The 27,721-nt window shown below is 38.4% G+C and overlaps 1 protein-coding gene across 1 annotated transcript in view; it reads right to left on the bottom strand.

Annotated features, from left to right (window-relative positions):
- CTPS2 (CTP synthase 2) overlaps positions 1–27,721 on the bottom strand; it is a 56,986-nt gene that overhangs the window by 6,884 nt on the left and 22,381 nt on the right. The window contains exons 14-17 of the mRNA XM_064707984.1: positions 7,878–7,974; positions 6,023–6,078; positions 5,200–5,296; positions 3,639–3,783 (exon numbers count right to left, since the gene is read on the bottom strand). Coding sequence (XP_064564054.1) covers positions 3,639–3,783; positions 5,200–5,296; positions 6,023–6,078; positions 7,878–7,974 — 395 coding nt within the window. The remainder of the gene's footprint in view (positions 1–3,638; positions 3,784–5,199; positions 5,297–6,022; positions 6,079–7,877; positions 7,975–27,721) is intronic.

Below are 27,721 nucleotides of genomic sequence, written 5' to 3'. Positions count from 1 at the left end.
TTTCCATCAAATCACATGTCTGGATTCAGCCAATGGCAGAAGCATGATGGTGTGCCAAACGTGTTCTCGACTGGGGACCACGTACAGGGGATATCAGGCACCAGAACAGGTCACACAGGCTGGTTTCTGTCCTGTTCATAGGTGCTTTCCTCCACAGCTGGTCTGAGAGAGAGCTGGGCCATGCTAATGCAGTAAGCACCATATCGGCAAATTTTCTGAGGTTTTTGGTGTTTCATTTAATGCACCATTCCTTCTGTTCTCTGGCCACTTTTGTTCTTTGTCTCTGAACACAGCTCATAGGTCATCTTTGATTAATGTTTTTCCTAGAACTCAAGAGTACTCTGTGACTGGATGGCATTGGATTGGTGCTTCACATTAGCATATTCACTAATGCTTTGGAAAGCTTTGTTTTGGCAGTAGTCAGTGCTGCCTACACTTACTTACCTAGGAACACCTCTCATTTCCTACATTTCCTCCCTTGTACTGGATATTTGTGTTTATTTATCTTTAGCTTCTTATCTTCTTCCTCCAAAGATATCATTATACTCAACAGAGATTACTAAATTCCCTACATATTTTTTGTTACTTCTTTGTTCTGAATAGCGCTTTCATCTCTTATTCAAATGACATTATTTGCAAATATAATTAATGCACTTGGGCTTACTCTTGCAGGCCATTAATAAAGGTGCTGGCTGTAGACAAAGAAGAAATAAAGCCTGCTGATGCTAAACTGGATAAGGGGAAAAAACACATCAAAACAAAACAAGTAACATGGCTTTATTGTACACCAGTGATTTTGCAACTCATATTATACTGTTCCCAAAGACAAATCAGTTTTTATTAATTTTTTCAAATGAAATTACCTAAGTCTCAGTAAAAGTCAACAACATTACATGTGAAGTTCCTCTCTTCATCCACTAGTTTCCTATTAAAACCCTTTGTTTTCTCTTTTAAAACAGCATATTTGTGGGTATTGTACACTTCTGAGTCTCATGTAGTTTTGGTTTTCTCTGTCCTTGAAAATGAAAATGTAAACTGGCAGCCTCCCACCACATTCCTCACTTCCATATGAAATGGTGACTTCAGTATTTCCATGGAAAGGTTTGGAAAAGGTCATGATCTAAAGCCATTCACAAGGAAATGAAGTGCAGGGCTTTGATGGTTGGGCACTCATGCCATAAAGCACAAGAGGCTGAAACCACAAAGGCAAACTTGGGAGCCCAACTAGTACTTCAGGTAAATAAGTAACAATTAATCACTGAGCTACTCTGATCCTTTGGTCAACTCTTGACTGTCTCTTGGTGCATACACTGACATTTCTAGGAACTACATTTTCCCCAGAGGATGCATTCCAGTCTCAAACTAGGCATGCTCATGCCTATATGGGCCTATGTCTGTACCAGACTAGGCCTTACAAAAATTTAAGAGACACTTTATTCACTTTCATTTATTTAGGGCACTCTCCCAGAAGTCTTAATGCATCCTTAAAGTTATTATTAGCTTTGCTTACAAGCTAGGGCTTCTGTCCAGGTGTCAAATATTCTAAAATCACACCCTAATTATGGGGCTATTAAATGTTCTGGAGTAATAGTTTCCTGTTAAGACTCTCATGCTGAAATACCCATTTCCTTTTGTCTCAGGACTTCATCATTCACTCTCTCTTTAGTGTTTATGGTAGCCTTCCTTTGGTAATCCGCTCAGCTTGCTGGTCTCCATAAATTCTCTGCCAGCTTACTTTGCTCTAGTCCACAGCACAACTAAAACACAGGTGGGTGGTGCTGGATGAGGTGTGCAGAAAATCCTCTCCTCAGATTTATTTCAGCCTTGCTAGAACATGCCTTAGCTTTACAACTCAATGACATCACCAGCATTCTGGGGTTTAAAGGTTTACACTGGAAATCTTTCCACTCAGCAGCTGGGTATGTTAATATGAGTGTGTGTGCTGTAACTAACTGCAATTCCCTCCTGAACACTCTTCCATACAAAATTTTCCTCTTTTAGCCTCAAAATTCCTTCCTATTCCAGTGATCTGAAGACACAGGGGTATGCTTGACTGCTGTGTAACTAGGTAAATGGCAAAACTCTGCAATTTTATTAATTAAGTTTTGGAGTATGGATTTTTGTCTTTGCTAAATGTTTAAGATTTGGTAGGAGTTTATTCTATGAACATGAAGAATAAGAGTTGGGTATACATTTTGAATGATTAATTCAAGTAAGTCTAAGTGGGGCAAATTCAGTAATGGCTGAAATGGTCAGGGTTAGATGGCATAGTTGTTATAACACTAAGGGATGTAAATTAGCAGGATGCATGCAGATCACTTATTAAAAAAAAGTAATTTTTCTTTATCTCAGAGAAATAAAGAGGGTTACTTATGGGATAAAGCAGTGTAAGAAAGGATATTGGGGCCTGTGAAGTGTGAGTCAGAGTGCCCACCAGGAGGTAATGCTGAAAATCACAGTGATGGAATGCTCTGCCTTGCCAAGCACCACAAAAAATTGATCTGTGTATTTCACCAGCACACCTTTTAAAAGGTAGCTAACATTATAACTGCTTCCAACAATAACAGGCTAAGGTAAAAGGAGAGTTTCAATCAAGCTGTGGTTTGCAGATCAGAAATTCATTCTCTTTGTACGTACATCGCTCCACAACCAGGCAGAGTGAATAAAAATTGATACCCATAAAGGAGTAGGGAACCAAAAGAGATTGGTCTGGTTTGGCTTGGCTGTTTTCCCATTACTACTCAAACTTGAATAAAATTGCTATTTCTCTCCTAACAAACACATCTTATTTTAATAGAACACAAGACTTGGGAAAAAAAAAAGCCCAACCCACAGAATTAATAAGTTTGGTGTCTTGTTTAGAGGAAAAGCCAAAATGCCAGAGTTGGATCTGTTCAATGTTATTATTCAGTCATTTTATGATTTTTTAAAATTTTGTTACTGTGCCCAAGGCTTCCCTCTGATTTCTTTATTATTGCTATTATAATTAAATTTTAACTGTTTTTAATATCATTGAAATAAACAAGAATTAGTTAACCCTGGATAAAAAAATATTGGTACATTCAATAAACCAAAGCCTCTGTGTCCAAGAGACCAAGGACAGAGTTTTGGCTGAACCATCCAGTTCTGACCTAGATCCAAATCCTTCTGTAAGTCAAAAGGTATCCCAACTGTTTTATTTCAGGCCTGTCTCTGAAAGACAGTATTTATTATTTAGCTACCTCAAAATCGGTGCTTTCTTTGTTGTTGTTATTACCATCATTCAAGTACAACTGGGTACGAATTTCACTTCATTGTTTGATCCTCTAGCAAATCTCTTTCCCTGTGAAGCTACTGTCAATGGAAGTTAACACAGGAGGCTGCTATCTTCATTTGAAATTATTAATTTTTTTACTTTTTTCTGAATGTAATGTGGAGCTCTGGCTTTAGCACTAATAGCCTCTGAAAAGGAAGAAGTGAGGAACTGTGCTTCCTGCTTACAGGTTATTTTACACCCAGGTATATGACAGGTACACAGTCACAAGTAAATCAATACACAAAGAACTCCTTTTCCTCTTCTGGGCTTCTGAATTGAAGGATGGGATAGTCCCTATGAAAATGTGACTGTCAAATGCAGGCAAGCAAAAAACAAAGATTACCTGGGAGACAATTTACATCCACGCTGCAGGTATGCATTCAGTGTCCCAGTTGCTGCCAGCAACAGTCCAAGGTATGGAGGTGAAGGTTTCATAGGTCTTGAGGAAAATTCTGGGTGGAACTGAACTCCCACAAAATATGGGTGATCTACAAGATAGACATCAAAGAAAATGACAAAATGTAGGAAGAAAATCGTAGAAAAACTTTTAGGAAAAGAACTTATTAAAGATTTCAGACTAGTGTCCAGAAGCCAGAGCAGCACATGTGAATTTAAGGGTGAGGGAGCAGAAAACTTCTTTCCACAAAAGGCAACTGACAACTGAGGCAGAAGGTTAGTAGGGCAAACCAAAGGAAAATCATCCTCTGATTCATAAAAACTGAATAATAAACCTGTACCAACATGTAAGGGTGGGAGGAGAGGGACACAATTGGAAAGTCACAAAGTTTACATTTATCACACTATTTTCATGGTATTGTGGTTTCCAGTATCTATTTATGCATGTCTATTCAGAACAATATGCTCAAAGCAGGGACAAACTCAAAGTTAAATCAGGCTGCTGACAGCTTTGTCTAGTCCAGTTTTGAAGGTCTAGATGGAGATTTCACAGACTCTGTAGGTAATACACTCCAGTAATGTCATATCCTTTGGCTATACTGGATGTATTCATATTCCATAAATGAAACACAAATTGGGAAAAATGAAACACATATGGAGACCTTACCAAGAACATTTGAAGGTGCTTAGGGAGCAGGGCAATGTCACTGTGAAACTGGCATATAGATAAAAATCTATAAATTCTCTGGGGCATGGTGACTGCCTTTCCTAGTCATCAGGTCTCTGATGAGTAGGAAAAGGCAGTCATCATGCCCTTCTTCAAGACAAAAAGATCCAAGGAACCACAGAAAACTCCTGACCTTCAGAACATGAAGGTCTGGCACAACAAGCCTGAGAAGAATCTGTCTTTGGATGTAGGGAGAGCACTGACTTTCCTTAACTCTGACTTTAACAAAGCTTTTCATATGGTTTCCTACCCTTTAAGTTGGAAGCTGTGGACAATGGGCAGACCACAAAGTATGTTAAAAAAATGGCCAGACTTCTGGATTCAGAGAACAGTCATGAGTGGTTTGAAGTCCCAGCAACAGCATACTTGGAGGTATTCAAAACTTTACTGATACAACTCTAGAGAAGTTGACCTATAATTGGAGGTATCCCTGTGCTGAAGCAGAAGGTTGGACAATATAATCTCCCAAATCACTCAATGATTCTACAAAGCCAAATGCCCCTGAGCTAGACTTAGGGCCTTTTGGAAAAGGAGCACATTTGTCCCACATAATCAAATACATGCACAGTCTTTGCAAAGTGTAAGACTTTTCCTAACCCGCTCTGAATTTTCACCCATTGTAATACACAAGTAGAGTTAGCAGTATCCCCCATAATGATCTTGGCTGTTAAGACAGCTAAATATTGTGCCTACATGTAATTCAACAACCTATAGTTTATAGTTTATAGTTCATACAGTTTTAACAGATGCAATAAGTATTACAAACAAGTAAGACACTCACTCTCCAGTTCAATAATTTCCATCCTGTTCCCTTCTGTATCATGGCCAACAAATTTCAAGCCTTTCTCTTCAAAGCAGTGAGTCAATTCTGGGTTCACCTGAAATGTTGAAAGCAATAACAATGGTAGTTCTATTTAGTTTTGGATTTAACAAACAGTGGCAGTTAATTGTAATGGTTTTTACATGCATACAAGAATGAAGAGAATTGGGTAAGGGTTGGGAACTTTTGCTTTCTTTTTTTAACAACTCTGGCATAAATTTGTAAAAGTGGACATGTTTATTAAATAAGAGATGAATCAGTAATTTTAAAAGTTACTATGAAATATTCAAAAATTAAAGCCAGGGTCCCTTCTGCTTGCTGCTCTTCTGAAACCAAGCAGCCTGAATTCCCCCTTTTTAAATGACCCACTAGATGCCCACTGACCTCCCCTTTGAACACTGAATTTCAGGGGTTATGACAAAAGCTGGAATGCAGCTCTTGCTTCAAACTGAGGAGCTCTGCAGTGAGCTGTCTCATTTCCTTGATGATGTTTTAACCACTCAGTTAATATCCAAACTTGAGCAGGTTTGCCACCATCATATTCTGCTCCCTTTCAAGGAAGGTTAATATTGTCTGAATCAGTTACAGCATGCAAAAATCTGATAGTTCAAGGCTCTTTAGAGACACTGATGGAGTCAGATCCCTTCTGAACTACCTCAGAGGTAACTCCAGGAGTCCACCTCATGCGTGTCTCCTTGAATGTCAGTATTCTGAAGGTATTCAGGCACCCTATCCCAGATGTTTGCATACCGAGGAGTGGATCCATGCAAAGGACAGTGCTTACCTCATAGCGATGCCTGTGTCGCTCCTCTACAAACATTTCATCACCATAAAGCTTCCCTGAATAAACAACAAAAGAGAAATTAAAAGCCCATGTGTTGCTTTAATAGTTACTACAATTATTCCTTGTAATTCAAACCTCAAAGAAGTCACATTTAGCACTTGTTAAACACAACAAGACCTTATTCATCTCACTGCATTTTTCTGTTCTTCCTGAGTGGAAGAACACTCATCCTGAGTGATGACTAGTTTCTTTTAATTCACTGTTACCTGAGTTTATTCAGGATTCATATTCAACATCCCTTGACTAGAAATAGCTTAGGCAAACTAGACTCTAAACACAATTTAACTAATTTAAATTGTAAAGCTTTAAAACAAAAAGTCTGAGTGAGCCAGCAATGTAAAATCCCTTCAAGGTTTTGCAACAGTTGTACACAAAAGATGCAGGGAAGGAAGCCTTTTAGTAGCATCTGTTCCATTTTAATAGATTATGCATGGCACCTGGCAGAGTACCTCCAAAGAACAGAGAATATTGCTTTTCTCTGTTTTCCTGATCTCATTACCCAAATGACTCTGGCAGTCTTCTGTGCATCATCTCGAACACTCTGCCTTTCACAGCAACAAGGAGCAAGTCTGAGATATGCAGTAAACTTCTTTCCAGATTTCAATCATATCTCTTACTTATAATCATGGCTCAAACTTTGCTCTCAGTTTACACTAAGGTCATGAGAATTACTCTCTTGCTAGGGGATTGGTACATTAACTTAACTGCCAAGAACATCTTCAAAAATTGTAGAATAATAGTACTGCCATTCTACAAAGTATGGTGTATGTCTTAATTTTAAGGGATCACTTTTCCAAAACTATTATTTTCATCCAAGTTGTAAAACATAAGAAAAAGAAATCTTATTTCCTGATTAAACTACCATAGCTTTTTATTATTCTTTCCAAAGATCTAAACAGATTTAAACAACTCTTAATATTGGTCAAGGGTTACAACACATGTTAATTTTTATTAACTTTTCCAAAAGTGTTTAGGTCACACAACAATTTGAACATTGTGATATGCATACCTATATCACACATAGGCAAAGTATCACCCAGGCTATTAGATCACTAGTATGGGCATCTCTGGAATTGCAGATTTTTCATTAAATGTGCATGTGGTATTACACTCTGGTCTCCTGTTGAAGTAGGTGTAATTTTTAAGTACTCAGAAGGATACATTCCTTAAGTTTAACATAGCTAAATAGAGAATACCTCAGATCAATACCAGGGGCAGAAATACATACAGATTTAGTTAATGGACAAGAAACTACTTTTCACACTTTTGCAGCATCATCTATATTACTATTGTATAATGGGCTGATTAATAGGAGACAAGTATTACTTCAATTTTAAAACACATGTAGATCTAATTAAATAATTTTTTTCTATATTCTGGTTTCTTTTATTTTGTTATCTGAAGCATCCTGTTACAGCAAATAATTTTCCTTTTCTGCAACAGATACTTTGCTTTCCCAAAACAAGATTGCTTCAGGAAGAAAGCACTCTGACCTTCTCAAGAACAGAATGAATTAAACTGCCAAGAAAAGAATTTCAGTTTTCTCAACATTTTACTCATTGCTTTTAAAAAAGCATTGGACCCTCAGTGACAGTTTCACTGGGAGTTACAGATGCCTCTCATTTCTTTTTTTCATTCCAATTCTCAGTAAATGTAAATAACAGGATCAGAGTGAACAAGCTCAGGAAAGCTGTCACCTAACTGTTTGCTTAAGATTATAGCTTTTTTTTTTATTTTCTATGTTACAAAGCTCCTATCCAAAAGGCAAAGTCATAAGAGCAGAAAAATAACTTACTTAAAACAGAATTTTCAGTTTTAAAAACAGTCCTCCTCTTTCCCAGTCTCATTGTTCCTCCCATATCTCCAGGATTGTGTTCTGGCATGTCAATAACCTGTAGAGAAAAGTTGCTCAGAGACTGTTTCATTCAACAAATAAAAAAAATCTGAAAACAAACAAGCCTAGCCTAGCAAGTGGCATAGATTTTAAGTGGCAACTTTATGTATTTTACCTTCAACCATTCCCAATCATTATTTCTCTTTTGTTTTTCTAATGTTTTGCTCTTCAATACTGCATTGCAATAGACTGACAAGGTTAACTAGCTTGTGACAAATGTTTTCATTTAATGTTATGATTGACAAAAGTAACTTATTAATTTCTTATTTTAATTTTTTGGGGTGGGAAAAACACCTTTCTTTCAAAAATTACACAAAATGTTACTAATAGGATAACTCTTCCCAAAGTTATTTTTTGTGCTAAGATAGTACACAGATTTTTAAAAATTCAAATACATAGACCAAAAAAGTCCACGAAGTGATAAAGACACCATCTTTGGAAAAACAAGTCCCTGAACCTCACAGAGGCTGAAAAATTATATGTATTAAATATGAGTAAATAATATGGGTTAAAATTTCTGTACACTAGGCCATTTATTATATTGCTTTTTCTTATGCTAAGAGGCAGACACAGCTGTGGTATCAAGTAAGAAGGCAACCAATCTCTTGGGCAGTAGGAAGAGGGGAAGGGCATGCAGCAGCAGAGTGAAAAGAGGACACTTGTAGTGAGAGGACAATATTGTAAAAGCAGAGTATGGGAACAGGTGACTCCAGTATGTGTGTGCTATTTCAGATTATAGATATAACTAACTTATCACAGAAAATGGAAAACCATTCCCCTCCTTTCATCTCTACTAAAGGGTTTCTCAGATTGCTGAAGAGTAATAAGAGTATTAACAAAATACTGGGTTGCCTTGTATGAAGAATATGCTGTTTAACATAAAATTTAAAGACGAGGATATACAAATACTGGGTTTGAGGACTGAAGCAGATGGGCCAAATGGCTTCTACGTGGGTCAGGAGAAACCCAGGAAAGTGGGATTCAGGGCATGTCAGAAACCACAACCTAGTGGAAGGAGTGCACCTAGCTTTGCTCAGTTTGAAAAACCTTGCAGGGTCTCACAATCCAGTTGAGAGGAAATGTGTCTAAGAGAAGTAAAACAGTTTGAAATTGTAGAAACATGAGCTGAAGCTTTGACCTACGTACTTGTATTCACAGAAACATAGTCAGTGAGAAATGTAATTGACAAAGAAAAGTTCTAAAAATACAAATATTCACATATATGGGTAATCTCAATGGATTTTTATTAACCTTAATTTGCCCTCTGAGAGTAATGAAAACAATATCTGACGATACACTTCATAAAGTGAAGTTATTCAATTTAGGAGGGATGGTGGAAAGTGCTTAACCTTTGGCCTTGTGCCAATGCATTTCAGCTGTGTAATTATCTCTGTACAACCTTATACATTCAAAATGTTATTTATAAGCAATATATTCATTATAAAATGTCATGAGCAGGAGTTGTGATCAAACCAATGGGATATTACAGATTCTTCAATTACCTCTCAAATCACAAAAGTAAGGACTGTGCAAGATGTTGAGGTAAGCCCTCCTCCACAAATACATAAAATAAAAGAAAACCCATTCCCTGAATCCTTACTATTTTAAAAATATGAAATTTACTGAATTTAGTTTATTTCCTTTCATTTATTTTCACTTTTTTCCTGAAGCAGTGGCCACAATAAAAGAAGAGGGTCTCAGAAGTAGAGCATCTGCTCTGCTGAAGGCTTCTGTCATCCTCTGGGTCAGACCCCCTCATGGCACTGCCAGCCCTACAAAAATTTGGCTGCAGAAATGGTCTCACAGGGAAGGTTCAGGTGAGTTTCCACACCAAGTGTTTGCATATATGTGTGTATGTGTGTGTGTTTGTTTTCAGCTCTCCATCTCTCCCAATACTGTTAGATTAGTAAGAAATTGACAAGGTTTGATATATTAACTTTTGTCATCAGGTGACAAAAGGAGCTATTTATGAATTAATGCCTTGAAACTGCTTTGGCTCTGTGGCCCAGATACACTCCAGCAACTACAACAGCACAGCCCTCAATATTACTTGTCTATATATAACTTGAGTTTCTCTGCAACAACATCTGTGCAAGAAGCTTTTCAAACCAAAGTGGCATTGCTGCCCTATAGCCCAAAAAAGTAATGAGAATCAGAAAAGCAACGTCGTATTAATGAAATATTTTGCCATATTATATAGAATTTATTTGATCAGAAAAAGAAGAGGTTTAAAATAGTGGTAATTTTGAACAACTGTGCAACTGAATAGACTCTTCAACAAGCTTATGCTTCCTGGCACAGAATAAATCAGCTCTTCTTTGCATTAGTTCTTTGAAGGGCAGAGAACAGCATAGAACAGGCACCACAAGCAACAAAAAAGTATCAGTAGGGAGGATGCAAGAATATATAAGATGTCAATTAGGTCTTTCTTACCCAAATAAACTGCCAGCACTACAGGGATTTTATAGAGCTTTTATATGTATTACACCAGATAGCCAACATGAAATTAAGAATGAATCACTGGAACACAACACAAAGCACATTCTAGATATAAAGCAGTCTGATCACTATTTAATCATGTTACTAATGAATAGTGACTTCAACTATCCATGAACAGAAATCTTCTTTCAGATATCTACTGCCTGGATTGTTTCATTGTTGATAGAAAACATAAAAGCTAATGAGAAAACTTTTCAAGCCCTGACACTCAACATAGAGCAGCCAAGGCTCTGAAATCCCCACAAATATCATTTTAGCAATCATGCCAGGACCATTACATTTTATCTTTGTTTTGCCTCATGTTCTGCAATGCCATTTTGAGAAATTCATCTACTCTGGTTACCTCGGCAGGGGAAGGGGAGGGAGTGGGGGGTGTCTGCTTGGGTTTTGTTTGCAGGCTTTGTTTTTGAGGAGCTGAGGAGGGAGATGAGCATTACTTGATTTGAACAACTGATAGCTAAGCAGCTTTGAAAGCACATTTTTACAAGTTTGGGGTCTAGGCTTTTTTTTTTTTCTTTTTACTCAGCCCTTGACTGGTGAGCAAAAGATTTAACAATGCTGAAATAAATTACTACACATGTAAGTGCAGATCAAAGCATCAGGAGATGCCACAGCCCTGGAGAATACCTGAACACTGAGAAGAGGCTCTGAACACAGCACACAAGGGATTGTGTAGAGGGAAAGCTGACAGGAGCAGGGAATGCAGTGACAGGTACTGATGAATAGTAATCCCTGCTGAACATAGCTATGGAAAAAAAATCTAGCAGCACAAACTGACAAGGACTCAACCCAAACTTAAGGAATTCATCCTTTTATTGACTCCTCCATCATTCTCTGTAGGATTAGTCAATACTTGCTAGATTTGATCAAATCAATCAATCACAAGTTCATCAGTAGAAAAATCCAGACACCTACAAATGGGATATTTATATTAACATCTATTCTGTTTTAGAAACAAACTAATACAAATGTTTTAAAGAAAATTTGACAACTACAACACTATCAGAGACCTTCCAACTTGGCAAGGAAACCAAAATGACAGACTTTCCCTGTTCAGAGGGTTACATTTTCAGCTACTGAAAGAATGTGCAAATATTAAACCTACCTCCCTCGCTCCCTTTTCCCCCAGAGATATCCCAGTTCCAAGCAAACTGCATCACTGCCCACCCATCTGAAGCACTCAGTGCTCTAGGACTGAATTAACTGCCAACAAAGCCACTTGCAGATTTCAGACTACTCAGTGCCCCATTACTCTGACTGGAGTAATGTTGTTTATAAAAGAATGTCCACCATCATGTGTAAGATCAAAGCAGAAATTATCAATAGCTGATTCATGCAATTACATACTGATACGAGCAACCAGCTTGAAAAATCCTGTCCTCTACTCTCTTCAATAAACTACAGCACAGTATCCAAACATTCCAACAAACACCAATTTAAATTTCTTAAAACTCTGAAAATCCCATAGAATACCACTGTCAACTATTTTCCAGTTTGGGTAATCCTCTTCTCCACAGATCAGTTGTTTCCTATTTTAGAATTAAGTAACTGCCAGGGAGCATTCATTTATTAAAGTCTAAAAGCTCTCTAAGGATTCTGTCTAAGCAGAAATTCTGCTCCAGAATGTTTTGTAACATTTTCTCCAGGAGAATTCATGAAGGGCGTGGCTTCTTTTCAAACAGTGCTTACTCACTGGTAAGCAGAGTGCAATGAACTGAGGAAGTTAATGGAGATGTTGATATGCAAAGGCCATAAAGATATTGCTGAACAGCATTTTGAGAACTCATTCAAGTTATTCCAAACACATGTCCTAGAGTTGGCTTAAAGACTTAATCAAGCAGAAAGTTTCAGACTGTCAGCATTAGTGAAAGGCACAGGGTCAGATAGTGCTGGCTACAGAAATACACTGGAGCGTCAGTCACACCATGCCACGAAGGGCAGGATTTGCACAGACTTGAATAACTAAAAAGGATGTGCAAGGGTGTTCTCAGACTTCAAACTGGTCCATCTCACATCATAATTAATAATAATTAATTTTAGTTGGAAAGTTTTTTTGTAGTGTAAAACTTCCCAGCTAAATGTAGAGCTGAAAAGAAATCCCTGGAAGATCAGCTGAAAGACTCCTGTGGACTATTTGTTTTATTTACTGGATATGGAAGGGCATCCTATCAAAAGGATAGCTATTTGAATAGAAAATAAAAAAGACAAGGACCCTTGGTTGAAAAGTTGAAAAAGAGACTGCAAATTTTCAAGTAAGAGCTCTACTCACAGAAGAAAGAAGTGCATTTGCTATCTAGAGCATGAAATCCATGTGAGTCTTAAGAACACAAACCTGAACATCTGTATTTTTTGTGGCTTTGCTTCTGCTTTAAGAGAAATTACTTTATTCTCTTTTTTATTCTGCCTGATCATTCATTTTTACATTATCTGAGAACACACATTTGGCTGAAGCTTAAACAACTTCTAGCAGCTAATATGATTTCACCAACTAGGTTTAGTTGCATCTGATTAATGTATCATTAAATTGAGGTTTTAAACTGAAAGACAAAAATATACAATCACACTGGTTGATACTGACAGAAGAAAATTCCTTACTTAAAATTTGGAGTAAATGAATGAAAGAGAAAGAAAGGATTCTAGCTCCATAAGGATTTCTCTGCTACAGATACATAGGAAGCAGCCCAGTACCACTCCTTCTAGTTGGGGTATTGTGCTTCATGTTATGCCCAAAGATCAGTGGCCGACCATCATTTTAACAGCTGATTTGAAACAGACACTAGAATTTAAAATCTGACATTTCTACATCAAAAAGAATTTTCTACTAGTTGGGCTAAATTGGTATCTCTGATAAATGAACATTCTATGAAAATCAGCTGCATAGAAGGAAGAACAATGCACTTACTCAGAATAAAAAATGCTAATTTTTAACTCTTCAAAGAACAAACCCCTGTAGTACAATTCAAAATCCCAAAGAAAAGTAGTGAGAAAATATCTCAAAATATGTTAAAGACACCACTGAGCAAGCAGTGGTTAAACTGCTACAAGGTATTATGCAAGCTGTCTTCAGAAAAAAATCCCACTAAAGATAACTGCAGACAGTTGTGAAAGTAAATCTTGATCTATATCCAGTGCCCAAATCTTGTGCCAATCTGACTCCTTCAAAAGCAGCTCAGCTGAGTCCACTCTGGAAAACCACACAAAGCAGGCAGCTCATGCCCACCACTGTAACCTTTAGTTGAAGCAATTTGTTCTCATGCACAAGTCTATCTTCTTTTCAACTGTTCTTTTATATCTGTAACTTTGTAGAAATGAAAATCAACGTAGATAATGAAGCTCTCACACTAATTAATAGTATAGCCATGCTTCTTCCTACTTTCCACTCCATTCTCTTCTTCATTTACATTTTTGCATTTTGAAGCAGCATCTCACAGAGGATCACAACCAGGAAGAACACTGCAAGCTCAAATAACTGGTATTGGAAGGCATGCAGGATCACTTTTACTGTTTAATTCATATCTACTGTTTGATTCATATCTACCATATAGAGATCTTGAAATATTTGACATGTATTTTTGTAATGTACTCCTTCTGTCTTCCTCTTTGAAAGCTTCTGGTTTGATTAAACTCCTGTTTAAATGTCATGCCAGTTCTCTCACCTCTACAACCTACACCCCATAACAAAGCAAACAAAATGAAAGGCCCTCTAGAATGAAAGCTGACCCCTTCATTACTTAGTGGTACTCCCACTTAATTTACTAATTTGAGAAATTCTGGTACTGTTAATCTTATGGATTAAGAGCAGAACAGACATATTTTAACAGGGAATATCTAGGCAGAAAGCCTCTGGCTCAATCCTTCTAATGTTAACTACTACTCTTGTCTTCCATTGCATGCCCAGAATAATAGATGTACTTTGACATATCTGGTACATCAGATATGTCTGATGTACCAGACATATCTGGTCTTTCCTGCCTATAACTTTTCCTAAATTATAGAGAACATGAATGCTGGGTATCTTGTTAGGCATACAGTATTGACATTTATTCTTCTGGAAAGCTCTCCAGCAACAAGCAATGGGATTTTCTTTCCCCCATGAATTCAACAGCAGATTATTTCCTTGAGTCCTTAGACTCCCTCCCACATATACATCATAATGTTTCTCTTCTCATTCTGGAAAAACTAAAGTAAGAGCTGGATATCATAAAGGTACTGAATTGTAATTCTAGGATTTTCTAAATCCTATAACTTCCTATTGTGAACTATATTAGAAAAAAAGATAGCATAGGGAGATAATTACAACACAACTTTAAACAGATTATCTTGTAAATACTTTGGTATTTCCATTACTGTCTATCCAACAACAGTAAACATCTTTTCAGCTTCAGAAAACCAAAAGGAATGCTGCATATTAATATCACAGCAGAGATTAATTACCTTGATTACCTCTGCCAGGCATTTCACGGATGCTTTGAGACACATGCTCTACATTACATTTAATAGCTTCCTGCTTCCATTTCAGAAAAGCTTCAGTTGGCCAAAGACCATCTTGTCTGGAAGACTCTATTCTGATAAAACACTTATGACCTACAATACTTTTTTTTTTCTCAAGTAGAAACCATGATGTTTTCCTTTTGAGCAGGATCCCTCCCATCTCATTTTGTCTGTCCTACTTCCTCCAAAAACCTAATAAACATCACTGTTCAGATCATTATTTAATTCTGCACTTCTTGTGATCTTCTCTCCCCGCATGTTAACTCTATCCCCTTCAACATGAAATGACAAGAATTCTTTAGAATTTGCTTTCCTTAATTGTGCTTATAAGGTATAATCAGGGGGTCAGGTTCAGACACCTTTCAAAGTGGCTTGACCAGCTGCACCCACACCATGTACATCAAACAGTAATCACTTCCTCTCCCATTCCTGTAACGAGGTCCAGAGTTAACATGACAGTCCAGACATGCCTGTGCAGTTCTTGCTTGCTAACAGATCATAAAATCAGAATTGCAAATTTTCATATTCGTTTTTAGGGATGGACATGGTACACGCTTTTAGAATATAAACCCAAAGGAAGAGCTACCTGTGAGGAAGTAAGAAGAGAGAAGTAGAGAGGATGTGAGTATGCGCATGGAGAACCACTAGAAAAACGGTCAGAGAGGAAGAGAAATGGATCTTCACATCACTTCTTATTTAGCAACAAGATGGTGAAAGCCTATAGAAAAAAAATTCCAATATTGTTTCTAAGAAAGTAACATTTACAGATTTGACTTTATACTAGTGCAGATCAAGCAGACATTCAATTAGCATGACATCAGCTGAACACACCCAGCAGAATTGTTCCTCTGTGAAAAGTGTGGGTGGCCAGGTACAGATTAATTCAGCAGATAATGCAGTGATCTACTCAAATGCTACAAATGTTTACTGAGCAACCAAAAGACATTGCCACACAGCCAAAGCTCCAGGCTGCATCACCACAGTGGCACACAACAGGCACCTAACAGCCAACCTCACAAAGGCAAAGTTTCCCAGTGGCACCCATACAAAAATCATTTTTATCCTTCACCTGCACCTCTGATAGTCTCCAACAGCAGAATGAAGATACAGAGAGCACGAGAAAGAACTTTTAGTTTAAAAGCACAGATCTACAGCACATCACTGTCAAATCCATTGCAAATGCAATTCTGTTGTTCAGTGCCTAATCCCCCAGTATGGAACACTGCATTATCAGATACAATGAAGGATGGGAAGCAAATAAATACAGAAAACCTCATTAATAAAAAGGTCTTCCTTTTGGGGAACTTTCATAATTTTCTTATATTTCACATTATTTTTTTTATCCATCACATCAACTTCATGGGAGGGGTCAGGGAGCAGACCAGACCCTCCCCATGAACTAAACTTTACGCTAAAATGAAAACTTCGGCTAATAGCTTTTTGTTTAGTTTTAATAAAAATTAAATACTTCACAACATAATGAACAGGCCACTCACATCTAATAAAATACACGCTCCAATACAACCATTCGGCTGATTGGAATCCTTTATTTTTCATTGCCCATGCACTTCTAGGCACATGTTCAGCTCCAGTTCTCACACCTGGGTGTCTAAAAGGCTATTAGGAAAAGGGTGGAAGTCCTCAGCTGCTGCACAGACCGTTCTCTGCAGGTATCAAGTCACTTTACAAAGGCAAGTGTGCTTCATTACCTCCATTTGGTATGGGGAAAATAAGGCAGATTAAACAATTTTTTTCACCTAGAAGAACCAGGATTTCTGTGATATCTAATCTTGTTCCTACACTTTAGAAACAAGGCAGCCAAGGATACAGAAACCACACATTCCCAGTGACCTTCTAACAAAGCCAGTGCCTTAATGTCACTTGGTGCCTCATCTGAGTGGGAGAAATGTCTACAGAAATGACATTCATAAAATTGGAGATTTCGTGTCATTTTCAATGTATGAACCCCAGTAATCTATTGAGTTATGCAGGAATCTGTGAACATTAAAATAAGAAATTAAATATTAGGTAAATATATAAATTAAATATAAGGTAAAATATTTCATGTTCCCTAATTTTTAGGTTTTTTGTTAATGCACAATTTCTGCAAACTTGTTTTGAGGCCAGTGGGTGGAAGAGATGTTTTGGAGTTGTTATATCAAGCAATATAGTCACAGCATTAAGGGATCTGGACAATTCCCCTTTACATTATTGACTTGCCAAAGGGAACAATGGTGAGGAACTACTTCACTAGTTACAGTGTTTCCCCTGCGTGTGACAATCACCTCACATAACTTCAGCTGCATAACTTCTAGATAAATAATTGAAGGGAACCACCCAAGTGCTTCTCTCTCTGTAGGGACCACAACACAGACAGGAGCCAATACATTCAAGCTGGAGAACCTCACCAAAACATGTGGCAGCTTGAAAAGCTCATCTAAGCCATGAGGTGAGCAGTGCTGATCTGCCCTAACCTGCACAGAAGGAGTTTTGTGAATGTCCCTTCAACATCCATTCTTTGTCAAGACTCTACAGCATCCCAGAGCATCCTCAGGTCATTCTGAAGTGACACACAATATATTGCAGCATTACCAATGCAGACTCGGGCACACAGTTCTCCATTAAATAAAATGTTCTCTGCTTATTAAATCAAACCCTGACAGACACTCACCTACATCCACTTCATCCAGAAAAATGTTTTGTACACAGCATAAATTTCCCTATTTGATTTACAATTAGTTACACATAATTCCTTTTGTAAGTACTGGAAAGGGCAAAGCTTTTTTGATAGTCCAGTATGCATTTCTACTTCAAAAAATGCTTTTTTATGAAGAAAAAAAATAATTTTAAGAAAGGACAAAGGTGGGAGTTCATTAACAGCAAGAAGGCATTCTTCACATAAACTAAATGTCCAAATGAAGAAACACAAATACCTTTAAGTTTATATATATAAATACCAAATAATTTACCCCATCCCCCAAACATTTAAGAAGAACCTTGTAAAAGGCATCAATAACTGAGAGTCAATTGTTTTTTTTCTTTTTCATTTAAGGAGAAAAATGGCATTGTGAAGTTCATTAAAGATCAGGACTAAAAGATAAAATAAAACTCATACACAGAACAATGACGATGGCAGAAAAAACATGAGCATTCTGCTTGTGTGCAGTGTCAAGGAGTTGAAAGACATTGCCAAGCTAAAATCCATCTTCAGGGGAAACTCTCAAATTGAAGTGTTAAAAGAAGTGGTTACAAAACAGACAGAATAGACAGTAAAAAAATCACTGAAAACAGGTGGTATTTATTCAATTTTGAAGAGACTGAAGGTGAAACAGCTGATCCAGTACCTGTGGTGAGTAAGTGCCCATCAGCCTTGTCACCCAGCCAAGTGGCAAATGCCTCAGTGGAGATAGAGAGACCCAGGATCTGAATCACCTGATGGCCATGCCAGGCAATGCAGCTGAAGCTTTAACAAAAATGTAGAAGTACAGAGCACCTGGGCAGCTATAACAGGTTGGGACACTGCCAACAAAGATTTAGTAACGGGAGAGACAGGACAAGTCTGGCCAAAGGGGCCTTTGGCCTGGATGGAGCTGTGGCCTGACCCAGTGTGCCCTTGTTAAAGTAAAGGTGATACCATAACATGCACTGTAGAGCACCACACACATTGCCTTCCTGTGAAATAATTACAGGTGTGCTTAACTACAAATGTATGTCATCAGCTCAATCTGGGTCTCAAGAGGAAAGCAGGGTTCTCTCCTTTTAATTCCTTATCTAAAGTAAAGGTCCTCTCAGTGCTATTTGTCACTTGACCTCCACATTTTGCTGAGTTTGCAAGTATGTGGTGGGATGATGAAAATAAGTTCACTAAAAAAATTCTTTTTAGAAACTTTTTCAGTTGTTTGTTTAAGTACTGGCTCTCTCATTTCTCCAAGAAGACAGATATTATTAAATGTCTCATTACTTAAGATTCGGCTCAGAAAAAGCAGGTAAAAATCAGTTGAGTGAGAAGGTGATAATATATTCACTACATAACAGTGTTAATGATACTAAATCTCTAAAATGGTAATTTACTTTGTATTAGTTAATTCATACTTTTTCTTTATAGTCTCACAATTTCAGATTCACAGTGAGAGAAACAGCAAGGCAACACAAACCTTGCAAGAACTCCATTTATCATTACTTAGAATGGATTATTCTGAGAAAGATTAGAATATTTCTTTGCCACAGGACAAAAAAGTTGTACACAAAATCAAGCTGTGCAAGAAAGTACAGTTGCTGATCTGTGTCATTTGCAGGCGCAGCATGTCTGCTGTGATTTGTCAAAACTAATTTTTCATTTTACAGCTTGAGCAATACTGAGGTTTTGGTGGTTTTCCCAGGCTCTTGGGCAAGTTCCTTCTCATCAATGAAGACCAAAGTTAACAGTTTCATGGCAAGGTATGTCTCTGATGCCTACACAGGCTCCCCCTAATTAGCCAGGCCAAATGACAATGCCAATGGAAGCCACAGGTAATAAATCTGAATTATCTTTCAGTGGCAATGCAATAATCACCAAGTGGTTTTAGACATATATTTTCATTTTTTTCAAATTTATAATTCCAGATTCTTCACAGCTAGATACTAGGGCTTTTTAATACTAGGATCCAATGGGCAATGGAAGGTGACTGTTCAGAGGTGCTGGGAAAAATGGACTTCTCTCAGAGCATAACCAATGTCTGGGAAAAATGTCTCAGAGGAAAAGCAATGTTTCTCCTTTTTTGATGTTTCAGCATAGCATGCACAGGTATCTTGGGTTCCACAGCTCTGCTCCAAACTGGTGCCAGCCTTAAGGCTGAGCTGCACATGGTATCTAGTGCACTGCCTCACAAGCTAAAGACACTTAAAACTTTCTTATAAAATTCACTCCACTCTTGATTCTGAATCCTAAGAAATTACTTAAAGCTACGTTTTGTTACAGCTTAGCTGTGAACTCCTATGTATTACAGGAAGAGAAAAAAAAACCAACAAAAAAAACCCCACCAAGTCCTTTTGTGTTGAAGGGAAGACTAACCCAAAATAAATTAAACTGGCTTTAAGGTAAATTCAACTTAATTGATAGTTAGTTTCCTCACTAGCACAGCTAAGAAGCAAGTTATGGCTGAGGTGGATAATTTGTTAATTTCAGTTTACAAAATGCAAATCTACTTCTTCAAAGCTCTGGTTTACAGATGTTTAAATATGATGCACTTGTCTAAACTGAGAAAATTCAAACTACTACTCCAGTTATTTCTTGAACCTAGAATAATTTGGTTTTGATTTAATATTCAAATTGAGTAATAAGAAATTCTAAAATTAAGCTAGGTATACAAGCACTACCCTTTCTTAACTACAATTTCTCTAAGTAGCAACAGCTTAATTTCTTTCAATAGGCCATAATCACATACCAAATTGTTAGAAAACTGATTGCTCTATCCTGTTTGTTAGACAACTGCTACTCTTCTCATAGGCCTCATTAGTCCCTCTAAATTCTTCGATTTTCCCTCATGTCCACTCTTACTTGGTCAAAATAGAGGATAAGGGGAGAATTTTCTAGGAGCTTCTTGCTTCCATTGTCCTAAATTTCTATTAACCTTTCAGAGAGACCTGAAAGTTACTAATGCCAATTTTGACAGTTTTCCTTTGAAAATAATTTAGCAATAATTTAGCAATATCTATTCTATCTAGACATTAATACATCAAAATGCTAACAAGATGAGGGATTTCTATGCCAAAGATAAAGCCATTACTTTATAACATCATTTTTGTTATGCTTCCCATTGGTAATGAAACATACCGCAAAATACCACTAATAATCTGATTTTACAAAGCATGGCTCACTTGCAGTCTTCTCACTGAGAATTAGTAACTTCTGGAGCTCTACTGGTGCATATAAGCATCTCTTTCTCCAAATCAAAGAGAGAGCTCCAAAGTTCTTACCACTGTTCTATTTATTCCTCTGCCTCTGCGTTCTGCACTGCTGAGTCTGACCAGGCCAGCAAGGCTGACCATCCAGATACTCAGTGATGAAGGGGAAGAAATTGAAGAGAATCAGAAGTTTCTACCAAAAAATGACCTCCCTTTCTTTCTGCCTAAGGGCATCTCTCATGGTTGCTGCTGTTTTCTCCACACTTACCTTTTCCTGGCAGAATGTAGGTGGTCATTGTCTAGCACATGCACCTTCAGCTCAATATTTTGGCACTACCTCAACAATTTCCTTCCACTTCAAGCAGCAAAGTCAGCACAGCTCCAGCAGGGTCCCAGAGGCCTAAAAGGTCACTGCAGCACAATTCTGATAAAAGACCTCAGTGATTTACAGGGGCTTGAACATGGTAAACAGCTGAGAGCCCCCTGTCCCTGCTCACTGTACATCCACAGAAGAGTGCACAGTGATACATGGGGTGAAAACACCAGAACACTCCTTCTCCCAGCTTCTGCTCTTTAAGAGAAAAGCCAGAACTGTTTTAGAGAACCCAGAACCCAATTCCCCATCTTTCCCACATGCACACAAAGTGAGTCAAGAGGATCCTGTCATGTCACCACACCACACCTATCACCACACCATCATCTCAAGGTGTAGGCTTTATAAGAAAGCCACACAAACTCATATGGTATCAGACTCCTGTCTGTCAAGTCATTTTCAATAAATTCTAAGAATACAAAATGGATTACACCCTTCCAGGATCAAGACAAGCAGATATGACATTTCTTACTCACCAGTAGGATTATTACATTGATAGACAGTAGTCCTAGACTTGCATGAAAACAGATTATAACTATTTTTAGCTAAAAAATATGCTAGGCAAGGGAGTTTCTTAGTGGTACATTTCCTCTTTTGAGATCAAGCATCTCAATGTGATATAATCCCTAAATTAGGTGCCTATTTGTCTTACTAGATGCACCTCTAGACCTCTTTTGAACAGTCCATCAGGTTTGCACTGCTGAGAGCAACAACAACGCTCTGAAAATGAGCTACAAACTTGATTCCAACTCCCCTCATTGATTTTTTCTTCAGGATTAAGAAAGGTTTTTAGATACAGATGGGACATCTAGAGACTCCAGTTACCTCCAGTGTCAAAGGGCAGCTGAGAAAAGACCTCATCTCACCAGAGAAATAAACTCACTAGTGCCTCTTGTACAGCATTATTGTACTTATACTTACTTTGCTCTACCTGAAACTGAACCAAAGCCACTCCTCCATAAATGCATATATGCTTTGCTGGAATGGAGATTTACACATTTTTGATCACTCTAAAGAATTTCAAAAAACAAATCTGAGTTTAGTATACAACAAAGAAGATAAAGGGTTTTAGCAGCTACATAACTGTAAATTTCAGCTGTGGCACTAACAACCAGATTGCAATGCTGCATGAGTCAAGGTTCACAAATGGAAGGATAAAACCTCATATTGAAACACATTCTCCCTCAAAACTATCTTGTGCAATATAGAATATCTACATCACAGGGAGTTTCAGTAATAAATGAGTCTGCCAGATGTGTACATATGACAGTAACAGCTGACACATATAGTTACAATGAATAACACATCACCAACTTAAAGCTGACTACAAACAATGCATCTTATTAAATAATTCATCCCTGTAGCAGTCACACCCAGTCCTGTTTAGGGAGACACCTTCAACGTCTCATTAGGTGTATGTCACAAGGGAGGGCCTGCAAGAGACTCTTGTCAGGATAACCCATATAGCTCAAGTTTAATTTGTGAGATGAGACAACCCTTTTACACGTCACCACTACAGGTTTTACAAACAATGACAATTTTAACATAGGGAATGCATCACCTGTGACACATAAAGGATTTTACAACTCATCCCCAACTTCCATCTAACAATTCCATCCCTCAAAGCAATGCCATGTTCTCTACAATGGCTGCAGTGCAGTTTGCTGAACTTCTCACCCGTAATTATTTGATCTTTTTCAGAAAGTATGTTCACTGAATGTTCCTTTTCTCTCAGTCAGTCCTTTGTCTCCTCCTAGGCTAGCAGTAAGAACCAAGTGACAACACTGAAATGTTCTATCACCCCTCTATTTGCACTACAGAGCTATTTCCCACATCTGCCAGCCACCACATATCTTGGAAAAATTACCCATGGGTTAGACTGGCTCTCAGTATCCCAACTTTAAAGCCCGTTCCTTTCTGTAGACAGGTCAAGAATGCCTGAAGATGAGCACCTGCAGCTGTAGGACTGACTCTGCAAACTCACCAAAGCCTTTAGAGCTGAAATGAACACACACCATGGTAGCAGCAGCCATCTGCACCTCAATGGATTTCATTATTTGCAAATTATCTACAGCACAATGTATCCCATATTTAACTTCAGATGCAGCATGGGGATTGTTAATTTACACAGGCACAAACACACATACATTCTTTATACCAGCACTAGTTCTACACAATTTCTGCTCTGCCTTTTTACACAACAAGAAATCAAAACTTGACACCTTGCAAGATTTCTTTGCAAATCACATAGGACTCATACGTTCCACAGAGTCCCCAGTCCACCCCAATTTACTTTAATTGTCCCATCATTTTTCTCCCACATCTCCCATCTTTTTCTGCTACAAAAAACAAGCAAAGTAAACAAAGGGCTTTCTTTGATCCAGTGATGGATGTCTGTAAGCCTGAGATGATGCACAAGCACTATGTAAGTAGAAGTAAGTGAGTGGACACTAAGCACAAAGCCGCTTCCTGCTCTTTTTTTTTCAAGTGATCAACATCCACAAAGGTGTGTTCTCCATTGCAGCAAACTTCACTTTGACAGCAGACATTTCAGTACTCTGGCTAGGCTGTGAAATAAGCCTCACAGAGATCCCTGAAATTGCTTAAAGTAGCTGGGCTTACATACAAGTAAGCCTGGTGCTGCTACAATAAAATACACCAAAGAAGGTGGAAAAATACTGGAGGGTTAGGGCGTTAACCCATCACCAGGGGATTAAACAGATGATTTGAGATAGTCACTGCCCTCAGGTGACAGCCCCACCCCTGTGGAGGGTGCCCTGTCCCTTCCAACATTGTCAATGAATGGCATAGAAACCCACTTGCAGACCAACCCAGTTTATTGTCCATCACCCTAAGGTAAGCAAAGAGCACAGAATCACATAACATTCAGCCATCAGTGGTGGCAGGAAGGATGTGACAAGGGCAAAAGAGACAACACCTGGATTACCATCCCACTGAATCCATCATTAAATGCACATGACTGTGATGCTGTAAACTGCACCCCTCCTACCACTTTGGTGGCACCCAGACTTCAGCCATCCCTGCAGCTTGTGCTCCCTTACTCTCCAATGTGACTGGAACTGCTTGCTCCAAATATGCCAACAAGCCAGTTTACTAGGGAAATATTCACCAGTAGCCAGTTTTGAGTGAATACTGAATGTGCACACTCTGAAAGAAAATGACACACAGCCATCACAGGGACATGTGATGTGCATCCCTAAACACACAAAACATCACCAACTTAGTCCTCTTTTTGCTAATGGCTTTGTATCTAAGCTAAAATAAAAATGTCAATTCCAAAACGATACTGTGCTTACAATGACTTCTCTAGACCAGGGCAAACCCAACTGAATTATGCCAGAAACTGCAGGAATTATATATTTTCATACCTGCAAAAAAGAGCAGCGAGGCACTGGAACCAAAGCTGGATTGCTGCTTCTACACTGGAAGTCAGCTTGCACAGACATCAAAGCTCCAAGTGCTGTTCCTTCAGTCCAGATAAATGCTGATATCTGCTAGTCACACATCATCAGGGCAGCAACAGTAACATATTATCTTCCCCTACTTTTGCTCAGATTCTTAGTGAGCAACCAGAATTCCTTCCACCTGGATATCATTCTGCCATTGCTGGGCTGTGCTGGGTAAGATGGATGTAGAATAGCACTTAAATCCTACAAAGACACTTCTGGAAAAGACAGTGTACTGGGGCCTGTCAAACTGAGTTCTGTGGCTGATTCCAGAGTTCAGACATGCCACACAAACTACTGGAGGAGGACAAAGAGTCAGGAGATCAAACTGCAAATCCCTGTTCTGCCATTCTCTCATTCAAACAGCCTCACAGATAACAGTGCCTTGTGAACAGAGCTGATCTGAGAACAGTGGATTCTCCCCCAGATTTGGCACACAACTCTTGAGGAAATCACCCACATTTCCAGACCTTGGTCTCTCATTTTCCCAGGAAGATGTTTCAGTAAAACTGGTTATGCTATTTTGCAATTAGGTGGTGTTCTTTAATGAACCCTCAGTAAATTAACAAGGCTAATGTACTGAATTCTGAGTTGTGATCCCTCGAAATGCAGCTTTTCCATATCACTAAGCATCTTCCTACTACATTTTGTACTCAGGGAGGTGCCTTAGGTACAAAGAAAAGTCGTTTGACTACTTAAAACAAATCTTGTAAATACTGTAATGCCAACAATTCAGATCAGGCACACCAGCTTCCCAACACTGCTTCCAAAAGGGATAAAGCAGCAAGGATGGTGAGGCCACCAGACAGGAGCTGCAGGGAGGAATTAGCAGGTGGGGAACTGAAGCCTTAGCAGATTAGCCAGTCACACAATACTACTAAAATTTGACCACCTACCAAAGGTGGAGAAGAGGATGAAAGGAGAAAGAAGCAGATATTTCTTTTTCATTTTGTTGGCAGAAAGAAAAAGAAGACAAAAGGACTTATCATTATCTTATTGTCATGAACAACCATGGAGTTCATGCCCCAGTTTGGTGTATGGGACTCACCCTAACCCATACAATGCATTCCAGGCCACGAGCCCCATGCTTGCTTGCAGTGCTACTCCCATATCCCATAGCAGCAGGAGAGGTTCTGTTAGTTAAACAGCAGCAGCTCCTGAATTTCTGTAGAGCCAAAAAGCAATTCCAGCTTTGTCCCTCAGCTGGACTGGAAAGATACTGGGGGATGCCTTGCCCCAGTTATGTCAATTCCAAGCCAACATCAAGCTTTTGCACTGAATTTTAAATCACTGTATTTGTGCTCTCCACAATCTTGAAATTAGGTGTCAAGAAACTTGACAAGTCTTCCACTGTTAAAACCCTGTAGCTGGACACTTCCCTGTAAAATAACACAGAGATTGTCCTCATCTGCCAAATGTCTCTGGAACTATTTAAATCTGCAACACCACCCAGAGAGGGGAACAAGTGGCACAACTCTGGACATGGCATCTCAAGCAGAATAGGAAACAACTGAAGAAAGTCAAGAAGAAATTACTAAAGCTAAGTAGCTGGACTCACAAAGGAAGACTAAACTAGCAAAGATTTCTGATTTAAAAAAAAAAGGAAGACAGGGTATTTCACTGTTGTCAAAGGCCATTTTAAGAAGGAAGATGTCTGTTCTGCCTATCTACTGAAAAGAGAACCAAAGGGCTTGAGTGCAGCAAGGCTTGTGGACACACAGTAATACACTCTAACAAAACCCAAAAGGAATAGACCAGATAAGGAGGCTGTCGATTCCTTGTTATTTAAGGCACTTAATAAGTTGAGCAGACATCCAGTATAAATATTGATAACCCCACTCCAGGGAAAAGGAAATAATTAGCTATATGATCTCTAGGGACTCTTCTAATACTCTCCTGACACTTGGAAGTGAGTGCAAGCACATTCAAATGGGCTGCTTATGCAAGGTGTGTATCTACATAATTCATCTACCAAAGTTTGCCTGGTTTTCTCAGGAAACTTCCTACTTACCTGTTATGGAATCCTACACCCATACATCTGCAGTTCCAAAAACATCCCTTCTGCCCCATCCATGTCCCACAGACCCACAAAGCTCTTTGTTTAGAGTTATAAATGATGAAATGACAACTGATTCTGAAGAAATGATGGACAGGGTGAAAAATCTAGTCAGTGGCCCTGAAGCCAAGCACAAAAAAAATGTCAACAGAGAGCAGGCAGATTAGAAACCACAGGAAGAAACCACAACCAGAGCCAGCAACTCAGCAGTTGCAAAATTAACAGTGTTGGGTCATGAAGCATCAACCACAGGCTGATTATCAGCTCCAGGATGTCCCACAGACCATCAATGGAACATGATAAAACCATTGGAACATTCAGAATGGAACATTCAGAACCTGCAGAACACAACAGTCAGTTATAAAGGTGTTCCCAAGAAGGGAGTGTTTTTCAGAACCTCACATTCAACTTTCTCATTTAGAACACTTGCTTTTTACCATTCACATCATGCTACGTTTTGTTTCTTAACACTAGCAACCAATATTTTATTCCAAAGAAACTTCATCTTTTTCCTTTGCTAAGAAACAGCACAAAGTGTGGAGAAGTGTGATTAACTACTCACACAAAGAATGAGTAGCTTCTTAATATTTTATTTACATATCTGGATAGGTTTAAAAACCCCTTATATTTGCCATTTTCCAAAAGACCACTATAATAACAAATGATATACACATCACCATAGGAGTCTTTTCTCTGAGTGTCGTTCATCTTGAAGTGAAGAATACACAAATTCAAGCTAGAAAACTTTTCCAGTATCACCCATAAAGAGCAAATAAATATACACCAAGTGCAGTGGAGGATGATGACATATTTCAGAGATAAAAAAATATTACTCATTTCTACTGCTAAAGTGTCCTATTCCTTTGACTACTGAAAACACAATAACTAGTGCACTGACTCAATGACACATGCCAGTTTCATAATTAGGGTGGAGCATGCAACTATAAAGGTTGTCCCAATCTGAGACTCTCACTGC

This window comes from Zonotrichia leucophrys, chromosome 1 (assembly GCF_028769735.1).
Source record: "Zonotrichia leucophrys gambelii isolate GWCS_2022_RI chromosome 1, RI_Zleu_2.0, whole genome shotgun sequence".
Lineage (NCBI taxonomy): Eukaryota > Metazoa > Chordata > Aves > Passeriformes > Passerellidae > Zonotrichia > Zonotrichia leucophrys.
This window is presented reverse-complemented; position numbering and strand designations above follow the sequence as displayed.